General features: G+C 42.6%; 2 protein-coding genes across 4 annotated transcripts in view; both read right to left on the bottom strand.

Moving 5' to 3' along the window:
- MRPS5 (mitochondrial ribosomal protein S5) overlaps positions 1-11,939 on the bottom strand; it is a 35,273-nt gene extending 23,334 nt beyond the window's left edge. The window contains exons 1-3 of one of the 2 annotated variants that reach the window (XM_003830979.5): positions 11,644-11,939; positions 7,761-7,841; positions 4,202-4,339 (exon numbers count right to left, since the gene is read on the bottom strand). In XM_003830979.5, coding sequence (XP_003831027.1) covers positions 4,202-4,339; positions 7,761-7,841; positions 11,644-11,701 — 277 coding nt within the window. In that variant the 5' untranslated portion in view covers positions 11,702-11,939. Of the gene's footprint in view, positions 1-4,201; positions 4,340-7,760; positions 7,842-10,655; positions 10,677-11,643 lie in introns of those variants that run through there. The other variant, XM_057301272.2, reaches the window with a different exon arrangement.
- A 152-nt stretch (positions 11,940-12,091) lies between these two features.
- ZNF514 (zinc finger protein 514) overlaps positions 12,092-14,662 on the bottom strand; it is a 36,945-nt gene continuing 34,374 nt past the window's right edge. For both annotated transcript variants that reach the window (XR_010109194.1, XR_010109195.1), the window contains exon 6: positions 12,092-13,743. The gene's annotated coding sequence lies outside the window, so the exon portion shown is untranslated. The remainder of the gene's footprint in view (positions 13,744-14,662) is intronic.

Raw genomic sequence — 14,662 nt, 5'->3', positions numbered from 1 at the left:
AAATCTAAGACATATTTATATCTATATAACTGAAATACTAAACAAATTCTAGAAGATAAATGAGTACCTTCATTCTCTTATGAATGCTTAGAGTTTAAAACTTCTACCTACTTGTTTCCTGCAAGGTCTTACGCTGATCCTCCAGGTAGATAACACGAAAAGAGAAAAATGTTTTAGGGTTATAATACTTTTAAATGCTTTATATCTGTATAGCATCCAATTCTTCAAAAACACACACATATACACAGCTGGTCTTCGTAAGTGAGGCTCAGGGAAAGTGAGATTCCACATCACATGTTGTTTTGGACATCCCTGATCAGAACAAAGGATTCGGCTCAACTTTAAGCCAACTCTAATTCACTTTAAAAGACCACAGGCTCAAAATAAAAGTACTAACCTCCAACCAAACTCTCACTAAGGATTTGATTTTTCTCTCTAAGTGCTAAAAAATGGTGGCACCTATAAATGCCATGGAAAACTTGAAAGTTCACTTGTAATGGAGGCATACTAAGAGGCCAATCAATCACAGAGTTTTCTTTCACTTAGAATCAGAACCCTTAAATCACTCATTAAGATGAAAAGAGACTCAATTTTAAAAAGAACTTGACATTGAGACAAAAATGTAAAAAGACTGAATTAAGAGTTTAGCTCTTTTATATATATATAGTAAGAGGAAAATAAAATATCTAACTATATTTGAAAAAGACAGCAAGTCATTAGTCAACCTTTGAATGCCATTATGCTATTAAAAATGTTTTTAATACTTTTCAAATTATAAAATAGCTATTTTTAAAAATCTGGAAAATACAGAATGCAAAAATAATCATAATCCCATTACCATTGTTAGATAAGAATGTATATTCTGCCTTTTTCTTTATGCATGCATACATAGTATATATTTAAGTGGAATTATACCATATGCACATTTGTATCCTGTTTTTTTTAAATTTAATATTACATTGTGAGTCTTTTCCCATAATTCTTAAATATTATTCATCAACATAATTGTGTAATGGCTGCAAGGTGAATTAAGTTCTTTTAACAGAGATTTTACTATTTTTACCTCAGGTCTAAGATTCTAAATAACCTAAAAGGCTAGTTAGAATACATCTACTATCATTTCAATTCTTTCTGTCATTTTTCCAGAAGGGTGCAGTTAGGTTAATATATACACCTATTAACTATAAAAGATTAAGTTCATGTTTTGTTTTTTTTTGGAGATGGAGTCTCACTCTTGTCGCCCCAGATGGAGTGCAATGGCACGATCTCGGCTCACTGCAACCTCCGCCTCCCGGGTTCAAGAGATTCTCCTGCCTCAGCCTCCCGAGTAGCTGGGATTACAGGTGCCTGCCACCACGCCCAGCTAATTTTTATATTTTTAGTAGGGATGGGGTTTCACCATATTGGTCAGACTGGTCTCCAACTCCTGACCCCAGGTGACCCGCCCACCTCAGCCTCCCAAAGCGCTAGGATTACAGGCATTGAGTCACTGCACCCAGCCTCATGTTATATATATACACACACACACACATATACATAAATCCACTGTAGTGTCTAATCTTATACACGGAGTTATTTCCCTCTTAATCATGCTAAGTAACACAGATTGCTAATTTGAATCAAAGGGATTTAAACAGTGGATCCTCTACAGAAAACAGATAGGTTTATAAGATTCAATATTCATAGGAAATCATTTTTGAAAAAGTGTGTCCTTCTATTTCTTGGAGATTCAGAAATCAAAGACTATTTCCTACTGAAACAGCAAAAACTAGCCCCATGCTAGTTTCAACTGAGTTGGCCCAACTGGAGCAAATCTTACTGTGACTTGGAGCCATAAACCCACACAAGTACTGAGTCAGGCCAGGCGCAGTAGCTCACGCCTGTAATCCCAGCACTTTGGGAGGCTGAGACAGGCGGATCACGAGGTCAGGAGATCGAGACCATCCTGGCTAACAAGGTGAAACCCCATCTCTACTAAAAATACAAAAAAATTAGCCGGGCGTGGTGGCGGGTGCCTGTAGTCCCAGCTACTTGGGAGGCTGAGGCAGGAGAATGGCATGAACCCAGGAGGTGGAGCTTGCAGTGAGCTGAGATTGCGCCACTGCACTCCAGCCTGGGCGACAGAGGGAGACTCCGTCTCAAAAAAAAAGAAAAAAAAAAAAAAAAAAAAGTACTGAGTCATGTCACTGAGGAAGAAGAGGAAGAACACCAGTGGATGAAGAGAGTCCGAGGCAGGGGTGGGACAACCATGAAGGATGAGGTCTTGGAGAGTAAGGCCACCTCTAGAACAAGGCTTTTTAGAACAGGGAAAAGGCTATTAAAAAATAAAAATTCCCAGCCAGGTGCAGAGGCTCACACCTGTAATCCCAGCACTTTGGGAGGCCGAGGCGGGTGGATCACAAGGTCAGAAGATCGAGACCATCCTGGCTAACATGGTGAAACCCCGTCTCTACTAAAAATACAAAAAATTAGCTGGGCGTGGTGGCACGCGCCTATAGTCCCAGCTACTCAAGAGGCTGAGGCAGGAGAATCGCTTGAACCCAGGAGGTGCAGGTTGCAGTGAGCTGAGATCACGCCACTGCATTCCAGCCTGGGCGACAAGAGCAAGACTCCATCTCAAAAATAAATAAATAAATAAAAATAAATAAAAATTCCCAAGGCTTGTAAATCTGATATACCCACTAAAGTACAAAGTCAACTCTTAGAAAAAACTGGGGCTATGGATACTAAGAGGAGAGACTAATGGCCCCAACTCTATCCATCTCTCTTTTCTCTGTACTGGAATCTGTAGTTGCAACTAAGCCTATGTTGTTTAATCCTCTACCAAGTCTTTTCTGCGCTGTTGCTACACAAATGACCTACTAGAAGACTTCCAAATTAAATTGAGCTGTATCCATACAATGAAATACTCTATGGTCATAACGTCACACTGCAGAAGTCCACGGAAAAATGCAATATATTACATTAAAAAAAGCGGAAGGCCAGGCACGGTGGCTCACGCCTGTAATCCCAGCACTTTGGGAGGCTGAGGCAGGTGGATCACAAGTTCAAGAGATCGAGACCATTGTGGCCAACATGGTGGAACCCCATCTCTACTAAAAATACAAGTATTAGCTGGGTGTGGTGGCACGCCCCTGTAGTCCCAGCTACTTGGGAGGCTGAGGCAGGAGAATCGCTCAAGCCCGGGAGGTGGAGGTTGCAGTGAGCCGAGATCGCACTACTGTACTCCGGCCTGGTGACAAAGCGAGACTCCATCTCCCAAAAAAAAAAAAAAAAAAAAAGGCAGCAAACTCAGTATTTCATAGTAGGAATACAGGTGATTATCTCTTTTTTATTTTTCTGTATTTACCAAATATTCTAAACTAATCATGAATTGCCTTTATAATCCTAATTTCTTTTTTTTTTCTTTTGGAGATGGAGTCTCGCTCTGTGGCCCAGGCTGGAGTGCAGTGGCACGATCTCAGCTCACTGCAAGCTCCGCCTCCCGGGTTCACACCATTCTCCTGCCTCAGCCTCCCAAGTAGCTGGGACTACCTGGGACTATAGGCGCCCGCCACCATGCCTGGCTAATTTTGTTTTTGTATTTTTAGTAGAGACAGGGTTTCACTGTGTTAGCCAGGATGGTCTTGATCTCCTGACCTTGTGATCGACCCGTCTCGGCCTCCCAAAGTGCTGGGATTATAGGCATGAGCCACCGCGCCCGGCCAATCCTAATTTCTTTTAATTTGCCTAATGCTGAGTTTTAAACTCAATCTCCATTTGTTACCTGACAAGCTAGTCTCAGTTCAGATTAGACTCTTTTAAATGCTATCACAAATAAGACTAGTGTTAGTGAACAATATCTCCTTACAATTAACTTTTTCCAATTAGATGTCCTGTCTCCTCAACTGAGGCACGAATGAAAACATGAGTATATTCTTGGTGTGAATCTAAGTCAGCAAGAGATATGGGCCATGATTCAATACCCTTCAGGCCTCAGGTGCCCCAAACAAGGGGACTAAAGCAAACTAGTACTCCCCAGAATACAACTGGTAGCATGTGAGATAATTCTAGGATGTACATCAAGGAACATTTTCATTTTAACAGTACATTGTAAACTAATCACTAAAATCTTAATTCATGTAAAAAAGAAGAAAAATTCAGATATAAGAAATCCTTTTCCTGTTTCAAGAAACAGGAAGTTTGTGGCCATTCTACATACATTTAGTGAAGAAACTATATGGTCTATACTGCTGGCTCATCAGGTGACTGGGAGAAGAAATACAGCATTGTGTCTGCAGTGCACGGCTCAAGCTGGCGTAGGGATGGGTGTCTCTGGTTCCCAGTGATGACAAATGGCCTGTAGGCAGATGGGTTAAACTTTCAGTTAGATGTTTCACAGCTGTGGAAAAACACTGCTAGCATCAAATAATCATTACTAACAAAAATAAGTCACTAAAATCCTGAACTTTTAAGAATCAGATTTTTAGGAGTCTTTCTTTTAAAGATAAAACTTTTGATCAATAACAACCTAAATGCCCAGCCTAGTTGGGAAAGTTATAGTTCATCCGCACAATGGGGGCAGCTGGGTAAAGAAAGAAGCAGATTTGTCCATACCGCGGTTTCAGCACTGCATTCGCTAACCTAGGTCAGCAGTCTACTCTGGGCAATTGGCGCCCTCTGCTGTAAACAGCCAGCAACGTATTGCTGTGAAAGACCTGCAACTGGCCAGGTCAGAAGAATAAGGTGCAGGAGAGCATGTACACTATCCTACTCTTCATGTTAAAAAACAAGGAGCGGGTGTGAATGCATTTTATAGACTAACCCAGAAGTATGTAAGAACCTGGAAACAACGGTTGCTTCTGGGGAAGAAATCTGATACATTTAAAACTGGGTATGAGGGACTTGCTTTTTGTATTTTTTGGAATTGTTATCATCAAGCGCACATACTACTTAAAAAGTTTTTAAACATCCATGTCTTAGAGGCAGCATCTAATCAATTCATGGAGGGTAAAGTTCTGTGAGGAAGAGGGGAGGGTGAGAATTGGTGGATGTGAAGAAATGGGAACACTGCTAACAAAAACAGTGTACACACTCTTAAGCTTTGCATTTCAATAGAGAAACTAGTGACTCCAAGAGAAGTGATGAAGGGAATTAAAACAACCCTTGAGAAAAAAAAAAGTTTTTAAGAATATTAGGCTTGAAAAATAGAAAACCAAACAGTGACAACAACAGCTATTTTCAAGTCTATGTGAAGTTATGAAGAAGATGGTAACAGCTGCTTTATGGCCACAGAGGGCCATACACCAGCAATGATCTTACGTGGCAATAACAAGTAGTATTAAATGGTTACAGTAGGCTATCGAAATATCTCCATTGCATATAGACACTGAAAAATAAAGGAATAACCTCCTTTTAATTAAATTAGATGATCTTTAAAATCATTTAAATATCAAATTTAATTAAAAGGAGGTTATTCCTCTTTTAATTAATTTAAATGATCTAATTAAATTAGATTATTTAATCCAATCCTTTCATTTTACAAAACAAACTTAGGCCTATGAGGTTAGGGACTTGCCGAAAGTCACAAGACTAGTTAGTAGGTGGGATTTAAACACCAATTCTAATTCCAGATGAGTTACTCAACTGCACAGAGGAAGACAGATGACACACTGAGTTCCCTCTTAGCTCACTTAATGAATTAGTCAATAAAAAGTAGACAGGAAATACGGGCTTTTCATTTTTAAACTCAGGACTTCATCATTCTAAATTCCATCATGCAGCATACACTTTAGCTTTAGCTTTTCTTGTATGCTCCTTAATTTTCTTTTTTTTTTTGAGACGGAGTTCTGCTCTTGTCACCCAAGCTGGATTGCAGTGGCGCGATGTCAGCTTACTGCAACCTCCACCTCCCAGGTTCAGCGATTCTCCTGCCTCAGCCTCCCAAGTAGCTGGGATTACAGGCATGCGCCACCACACCCAGCTAATTTTTGTATTTTTAGTAGAGACAGGGTTTCACCATGGTGGCCAGGCTGGTCTTGAACTCCTGACCTCGTGATCCACCCGCCTTGGCCTCCCAAAGTGCTGGGATTACGGCCATGAGCCATCGCGCCTGGCCAGCTCTTTAATTTTCAATAAAATATCTTATTTAATATTAACATAAGTAACTTAATACTAAATATTTAATATTTAATTATTAACTTAATATTAAATAAGATATTTAATCTTGTACTGTTTAGCACTGCAATCTCTGATATACTTCAAAAAGTGTAAAATCATTACTAATAAATTTAGAATTCTTTAACTTTTTTTGAAAGCCTGAAATACTTCTCCTATCTAATAATGTACCTTAAAAGGTCCAACTGTCAAAAGCAGAAAGAAATTGACTTTAGATTTGAGAAACAGTCACTTAAAATACACTGTTACAACCAACTTTGTTTAAAACGTGTTATAATTTTTATAACAGGAGATGGCATCAGCTTATGCTAAATTACTCAGTTACAGATTATCAATGATCAATTACCAGTTTTGGTTTTGTTCTTATTCTCTGAATTATTATTAATTTCAGACCATGAAGTCCCCATCTCAGTTAACAATTGCCCTGGAATCCAAAATGGGCCAAGCCCAAAAAGCACCCTCGTGTGGCTCAAGTCAAAGACATGCAGAGTCCTTTGGGAGGCCAAGGCGGGTGGCTCACTTGAGGTCAGGAGTTCGAAGCCAGCCTGGCCAACATGGTGAAACCCCGTCTCTACTAAAAATACAAAAATTAGCTGGGTGTGGTGGCGCATGCCTGTAATGCCTATAATCCGAGCACTTTGGGAGGCCGATGAGGGCGGATCACTTGAGGTCAGGAGTTCGAGACCAGCCTAGCCAACATAGTGAAACCCCGTCTCTACCAAAAATACAAAAATTAGCTGGGTGTAGTGGCACATGCCTGTAGTCCCAGCTACTCGAGAGGCTGAGGCAGGAGAATCGCTTGAACCCAGGAGGCGGAGGCTGCAGTGAGCCAAGATCAAGCTATTGCTCTCCAGCCTGGGCAACAGAGCAAGATTCCATCTCAAAAAGAAAAAAAAAAAAAGAAACACAGTCTGACCTCAAGGAGGGTTTTGTTTCAGCATTTATGGTTTTCACCATGATGAACTTCTTCCTCCTAATTTAAATCTCCTCTATTAAATCAAACCAGCTGATCAGTGATGTGTTTGAGAGATTTTAGAAAACTATTGCTATTTGTCTGACCAATCTATTGCAGCATTTAGAAAAATACTGTAACAGGTACTAAGGAAACTGTTGTAGGAAAAAGAAAATGTAATGATAGAATTCTACCTAACTCAGCTGTAAATATACACACAAACTTAATAATGAAAACACTGACCAGAGATTCATCAAAATTGTGCTTCTTACTATGTTGGAGAAGACAGGGACAATGAAGAGTTAAATTTTCAATTAACATAACAATTGATAAATTGAAAATTTAACTCTTCATTGTCCCTGCTCTAAGCCTAATACACAGAAACTACCCCATAATTGTTATTTAGTTACTATTTCATAAAGCCTTGAACTATAACAATTGCAATCATAAGAAATCTGAAAATACTCTTCAGATCCTATGTAATCGCATCATAAAGAATGTGATTATTGCAGTAAGACTAACCAGGCTAAAAAATGAAAAAAGAAAAGAGAGAAAAGAAAAAAGCAGGTGATTACTTATATGTTTTAAAACTACAGAAACTACTCCGACATTAGATCTTATGAGAAAAGGTAGTAGCATTAATGAATCTCACCATTGCCGAGAACACTCTTCCATGCCAAAATGGAAGCTGCTGGTAAGGTGTTTAGGGAACACTGCCTCCCCAATAAATGACCTGCAAATTGGAAAAAAAAAAATTTAAGATACATTTCTACATGAAAAGGAACATTTTAAACAGTAACACCCACAAAATATATCTATAGAATAAAGAACCAAGACGAGGGAGTAAGTAATTTCTGGGCTCCAGGACAACTTGTCAAGTAGCTGACACCATACCTCATCTTCTCCCTTCACCCTCACATCCAACCAGTTACCAAGCCCTTCAGTCTCCTCAAAAATCAATGCACCTGCCAGCTGTACCTTTTCCTGTGGCCTCAATGCCCCTTCTTTGCTCAAGCCTCATCACCACTCAGCCACAGAGTAACAAGTTTCCTAGCAGGTTTCCCAATTTCAATCTCTCCCTCTCTGCTTCATGGCTTTTCTAAAATAACAGGTCTGGTCACTTCACAGCTCTGACAGATTATTCTCTGGCTCCCTACTATCTTCAGAACAAAGTCAAAACTCCTCAGCATGGCCTACAGGCCTGCCACATGGCCCCAAGCTTCCACACCAGCCTGCTGCCCCACCTTTCTCTCCTCCATCTTCCCTCTGGCCATGCCAGACTTGTAGTCAGTCTTGAACCTACTGTGCTCTCGCATACTTCTGTGTCTCTGCAAGGTTCTCTGTTTGTCTGAAACATCACCTCTTAGTGAAGCCTCCCTGATCCTACAATGTTCCCCCTTCCCTCTGGAACCCCCGCAACACCACGCTGACTGTACTGTGTACCCTCTCACACAGTGTGGTACTCCAGAACAGGCTCTGACACAGCATTTATGGGCAAGTGATTTTTGACAAGGGTGTTGAGACCATTCAATGAGGAAAGAATCATGTTTTCAACAAGTGGTGCTGGGACAACTGGATATCAACATGTAAAAGAATGAAGTTGGCACCCTACCTCACACCATATATAAAAATTAATTCAAAATGGACCAAAGACTTATAGGTAAGAGCTAAAACGTTGAAACTTAGAAGAAAACATAGGGATAAATCATCATGACCTTGGATTTTGCAATGGCTTCTTAGATGAGATACCAAAAGCACAGCAACAAAAAGAAAAAAAATAGACAAATGAGACTTCATCAAAATTTAAAACTTGTGGCTTCAAAAATACTATCAAGAAAGTGAAAAGACACACAGAATGGGACAAAAATTTTGCAAATCATATATATGATATAAGGGTCTTGTACCTAAAAAACATAAAGAACACCTACAATTCAACAATAAAAAGACAACCCAATATAAAAGTGGGCAACATATTTGAATAGCTATTTCACAAAAAAAAAACAAACACAAAAACAAAAGAAAACATATACAAATGGCCATTAGCACATGATAATATGCTTCTTATTCATGAGGGAAATGCAAATCAAAACCACAAACTGATACCACTTCACATCCACTGGGCTGGCCAGGTAAGGAGGCTCATGCCTGTAATCTCAGCACTTTGGGAGACTAAGGCGGGAGGACTGCTTGAGCCCAGGAGTTCAAAACCAGCCTGGTCAACATTGCGAGACCCTGTCTCTACAAATTTTTTTCTTTAATTAGCCAGGCATGATGGCACACATCTGTAGTTCCAACTACACAGGAGGCTGAAGTGGGAGGGTCACCCGAGCCCAGAAGGTTGAGGCTGCAGTGAGCTGCAACTGTGCCACTGCACTTCTACCTGGGCAATGGGACAAGACCCTGTCTCGAAAAAAAAACAAAAACCCACATCCACTAAGATGGCTATAGTGAAAAAGACAGACATTAAGTGCTGGCAAGGAAGTAGAGAAATTGGAAGCCTCATATACTGCTGGTGGGAATGTAAAATGGTGCAGCTTTGGAAAACAGTTTGGCAGTTCCTTGACACCTAAACATACATGTCACATGTATGGCTCACACCTATAATCCCAGCACTTTGGGAGGCCAAGGCGGGAGGATTGCCTGCACCCAGGAGTCAGAGACCAGCCTCGGCAACATAGTGAGACCCACTCTACAAAAAATAAAGAAAAACTAGCCGGGCATGGTGGCATGCACCTGTAATCCCAACCACTCAGGTGGCTGAGGTGGGAGGATGGATTAAGCCCAGGAGATGGAGGCTGCAGTGAGCCGTGATCGTGCCAATGCACTCCAGCCAGGGCGACAGAAAGGGGTTAAAAAAGAAACATTAAACACAGTTTCCATGTGACCTAGCAATTACAATCCTAAGTATATACCCAACAGAAATAAAAATATACTTACAAAAACATTGCACACAAATGTTTCTAGCAAAATAGGCCTAAGAGCCAAAAGGTGGAAACAACCCAAATGTTCAACTGATGAGCAGATAAACAAAATGTGGTATTCATACAACAGAATATCATTCAGCCATAAAGGATGAAGTGCTGGTACATGCTACAAGGATGAACCTTTACAACATTATGCTAAATGAAAGAAGCCAATCACAAAAGACTACATATTACATGATTCTACTTATATGTAATGTCCAGAACAGGCAAGCTACAGAGAGAGAGAAGGAAAGTACATCAGTGGTTGTGCTGGAGGCCAATGGGAAGCTGGGAAGTGACAGCTAAAAGGTACAGGTTTTCTTTTTACAGTGATTATAATGTTGGCTGCATTGCTCTGGTGATATACTAAAAACCACTGAAATGTACACTTTAAACGGATTAATTGTATGGTATGTGAATTATGTCTCAACAAGGAAGCCGTTACCAAAAACAAAAAACAGGCTTCGGAGCCAGGTGATATGGGTGCAAAAACCTGATTGTCCACCTAGCCTAACCTTAAGCAAGTTTCTGAAGCTGTGTGCCTTAACTCCCTCATCTGTAAAATGGGAACAGCAGTTATATACCTCATGAAGGCATTGCGAAGATAAGGTGAGGAAAATGAAGGAAAGCTACAACAGCTAGGAGCCATTTGAACAGGGCCTTGAAAAAGCAGGAGACGGCCGGGCGTGGTGGCTCACACCTGTACTCCCAGCACTTTGAGGCTGAGGCGGGTGGATCACGAGGTCAGGAGTTCGAGACCAGTACGACCAACATGGTGAAACCCTGTCTCTACTAAAAATACAAAAATTAGCCAGGCATGGTGGCAGACGCCTGTAATCCCAGCTACTCAGGAAGCTGAGGCAGGAGAATCGCTTGAACCCGGGAGGCGGAGGTTGCAGTGAGCCGAGATCGCACCATTGCACTCCAGCCGGGGCGACAGAGTAAGACTGTCTCAAAAAAACAAAAACAAAAACAAAAAAACAAAGGAGGAGACGGAGACAACACGGACAAAACAATGTTCAAGTCAGATTTTCTGCCAAATGACTTCAGGTCAAAGATTGCAGCTAAATGAGTTTTAAAATACACATATTCGGGCTTTAGGGCTCTTCAGATTTCGAAACTACAAACGGTGGATTGTGGACTTCCAGTAAAATTGAGCAAACAGAAAATGCAAAGTCAATCACGGAGCGTCTCCTTGAGATAAACGTTATGCTGGAGGACAAACCCACGTCAACATCAAATGAACCCGGGGGTCGCACGCGCCCCAAAGGCGATGCTTGCCAGTTTCCGCTCCTCTTCGCCAAGCACGCTCAAGCGGTTTCGTGAACTGGGAAGAACCCTGAAGAACGACGTCCAGTTCCCCCTCATTTTACAGACAAGAGCTCCGCGACCCAGAGAGGGAGAGGACGCGCGCAAGGTCACACAGCGGCTCCGGAGGAAGGTGGGGGCACGGCGTGAAGAGCCGGGGGCCGCGGCTTCTCGCTTCCCTCCGCCCCGACTTCTGCAGGCCCCAGGCGAGCCCCCCACTCCCGGCCCGCTCAGAGCCCCTGCTCCCGGCGTCCCAGCTCTCACCTGCCGTCCCGCTACACAGCACGGGGAGGCAGCCCACAGCGCGCACCGCGGTCGCCATGCTGGAGTCCGAGCCGCGCCTCGGCCTCCGCCCAGGGCAGCCTTGCCCACCGCCTACCGCGACTGCTCCTCGTCAAGCGGCAAGCCTTGGGCCGCAGCGGAATTCCTGAGGCCCGAGTCCACGCAGCAGCGCAGGCCGGGGTGAGGGACTGTCCGGACGGGCCACACGGCAGGCGGAGCCCGGCGCGGCCGCGGACAGCCCCGCAGGCGCCTCGCGTTAGGACCCGAGGGCGGAGCTTGGACTGGCGGCCGGGCGTGGGCGGGGCTAGCTGGCGCCTGCAGCGCCGGAGAGAGGGCAGGACCGGCCGGGTGGATTTGGCTGCTCGTGCAGGAGCTCTGGAGGGGTCCGCTGGCGGGGGACCCTCGGACTTACCCGAGCTGGCACTGCGGACCCCTGCGAGGTTCATAGAAGCACGGAAGGGGGCCAAGTGCAATGAGGATCCAAGGGATGAATAAGCGAGGAATGTAGAGAAAGTGTTCATCCCCAACTCCAGTAAAGCTCTGAGTTTCATTAGATTAAGCACTTAAATGACCTGCATTTCACATACACTTGTGGATTCATACTGATTCTAACGTTTGGTCACACATGCATATCTCAGCCCTGGGCCATGGTTTTTTTATTGCCTCCATACCATCTACGCCTACTCAAGTGACCCACACACCTGCAACACAGAAGGGCACAATGTCTTGTAAGAGGGTAGCCTGCTCAGATACAATGTCTTGTAAGAGGGTAGTCTGGTTTTCGAGTCTAGCATAAAAATTTTCAAACATACCGAAGAGTAAAAATACTGACAAGCTAGAGCTAACGATTATCAAGAGGAACACAGTTGTTTCATCTATTATTTTCCCATTTTCTTTGCTGAAATAGACAACTTATTTCACTCCAGGTTATTTTGATGGACACCATTTTCAACAGGCCTTTTATATATTGAGTTGGCGAAATTAAGAGAAAAGAGATTGATTACACCTATGTGTAAAGCCAACTGCTTCAGCATAATTGGGAACATGGTAAGACCAGCTAATTCCATGAGCAAGGACCTACTGCCACACTTCATTTGCTGTGGAGTGAGTTCCTAAGTCAGAGGCAACAGTGTGTGAAATAATTAAGTATTAAGTCCAAGGATAGTTGTTTTGGCAGATGCATTGTGGGCAGGAGCAGCAAATCCATATCCAAAGTGTCTATTCTAGTGAGAACAATTGCTGCCCCTTCCATGGTCCAACCTACAACCAGATAGCTGGCTGAGCCCCCAGGAGTGTTGCCATATCAGGAGCTGTAGCCAGATTGTCCCTGGCGAGTGAAAGTCCACGTTGACCCCATGTGTAACCTCCGTCCCTAGCCCTTTATTCATGAGTCCATTTGGCTAAGTAAAGAGGCTGACTGACATCCACTAAATGGGTTATTCTATCCACCTCATTAAAATCCTCTGTGGAGGTCGCCCTTTGATAAGCACTCATGTGGGAAATAATTATCTTCACATTCTGGGCTGAAGTCCGTCCACATACCTGCTTCCTAGACCTCTTTGTCACCAACTTCCTAATTATGTTCCTCTCAAGTACTGACCATCCAGCCAAGTCATTAGCCACTGCTCATGAAAAAGTATAGATCTATACTTCTAACCAGGCAAAATGAACAACCAGGCACATTACTCTTATCTTCTTCCCACTGGGAGGATTTCCCTTCACCGCCGTCCTTCAGAAGCATCCCAGAGTGGGATTGCAGTACTGCAGCTGTCCACTTTCAGGTGATACCAACAGATCATGCAGAACCATGAGTAAACCAAGCCCAAGAGTTTTCTTCTTCAGGCAACTGGTCACAGGTAATTCCTCATGAAGCTGTGGGTAGGGGTTGAGAGAGAGAAGATCGTGTAGCTTGCATGTTCAGGTCCTGCTCCAGTTCAGTTTCATATGTACCACTTCCATTCGATGATGGAGTGTTGCTGTGCACACACAACTTTATGGCTTGGTGATCATATAACAGCCAGTTCATGATGAGCAGCTTAAACTGCATGGTAAGTTGCTGGTCAATGGTCAAGCCTTCAGACTCTGTTAAGGCCCAAAGCAAGTTTTGATTACTTAGTCGTTTGTTTCTAACTTTTAAATTTGAAATAATTACAGATTCAAAGATACAGATAGGAAGTTGCAAAAATAGTACAGAGAGGTCCCATGTATCCTTTACTCAGTTTCCCCAAATGGTACATCTTACATAACTATAGTACAACATCAAAACCAGGAAGCTGACATCGGTACAATCCATAGATTTTATGAGTTTTACATACACTCATTTGTGTATGTGTGTGTAGTTCTATGCAATTGTGTCACATGTAGATTTCTGTATCCAGCACCACAATCGAGATACAGAACTGTTCTATCTCCAAGACCACCTGTGCATCTCCCTTCGAGTCAAACCCACCCCCTCTTTTATCCTCTCCTCCACCATCTTTAACCTTTGGCAACCACTAATCTGTTTCTCATCTCTATAATTTTATCATTTGGAGAACATTATATAAATGGAATCAGATAATACATGATCTCATGACTGGCTTTTTTTCACTCAGCATAATACCCTTGACGTCTATCCAAGTAGTTCCATGTACCAATAGTTTCTTCCTTTACATTGCTGAGTAGTATTCCATGGCACTAACATTTGTTTAACCATTCACCCATTGTAGGACATTTAGTTTGTCTCAAATTATTATTTTTATTTTTATTTTCCTTTTCCTTTTCTTTTTTTCCTTAAGACAGAGTCTCGCTCTGTCATCCGGGCTGGAGTGCAGTGGCATAGTCTCAGCTCACTGCAACCTCCGTCTCCTGGGTTCAGGCGATTCTCGTGCCTCAGTCTCCCGATTAGCTGGGATTACAGGCGTGTCCCATTACACTCAGCTAATTTTTTGTATTTTTAGTAGAGACGGGGTTTCACCATGTTGGCCAGGCTGGTCTCAAACTCCTGGCCTTTAAGTGATCC

This window comes from Pan paniscus, chromosome 12, assembly GCF_029289425.2.
Source record: "Pan paniscus chromosome 12, NHGRI_mPanPan1-v2.0_pri, whole genome shotgun sequence".
Classification (NCBI taxonomy): domain Eukaryota; kingdom Metazoa; phylum Chordata; class Mammalia; order Primates; family Hominidae; genus Pan; species Pan paniscus.
This window is presented reverse-complemented; position numbering and strand designations above follow the sequence as displayed.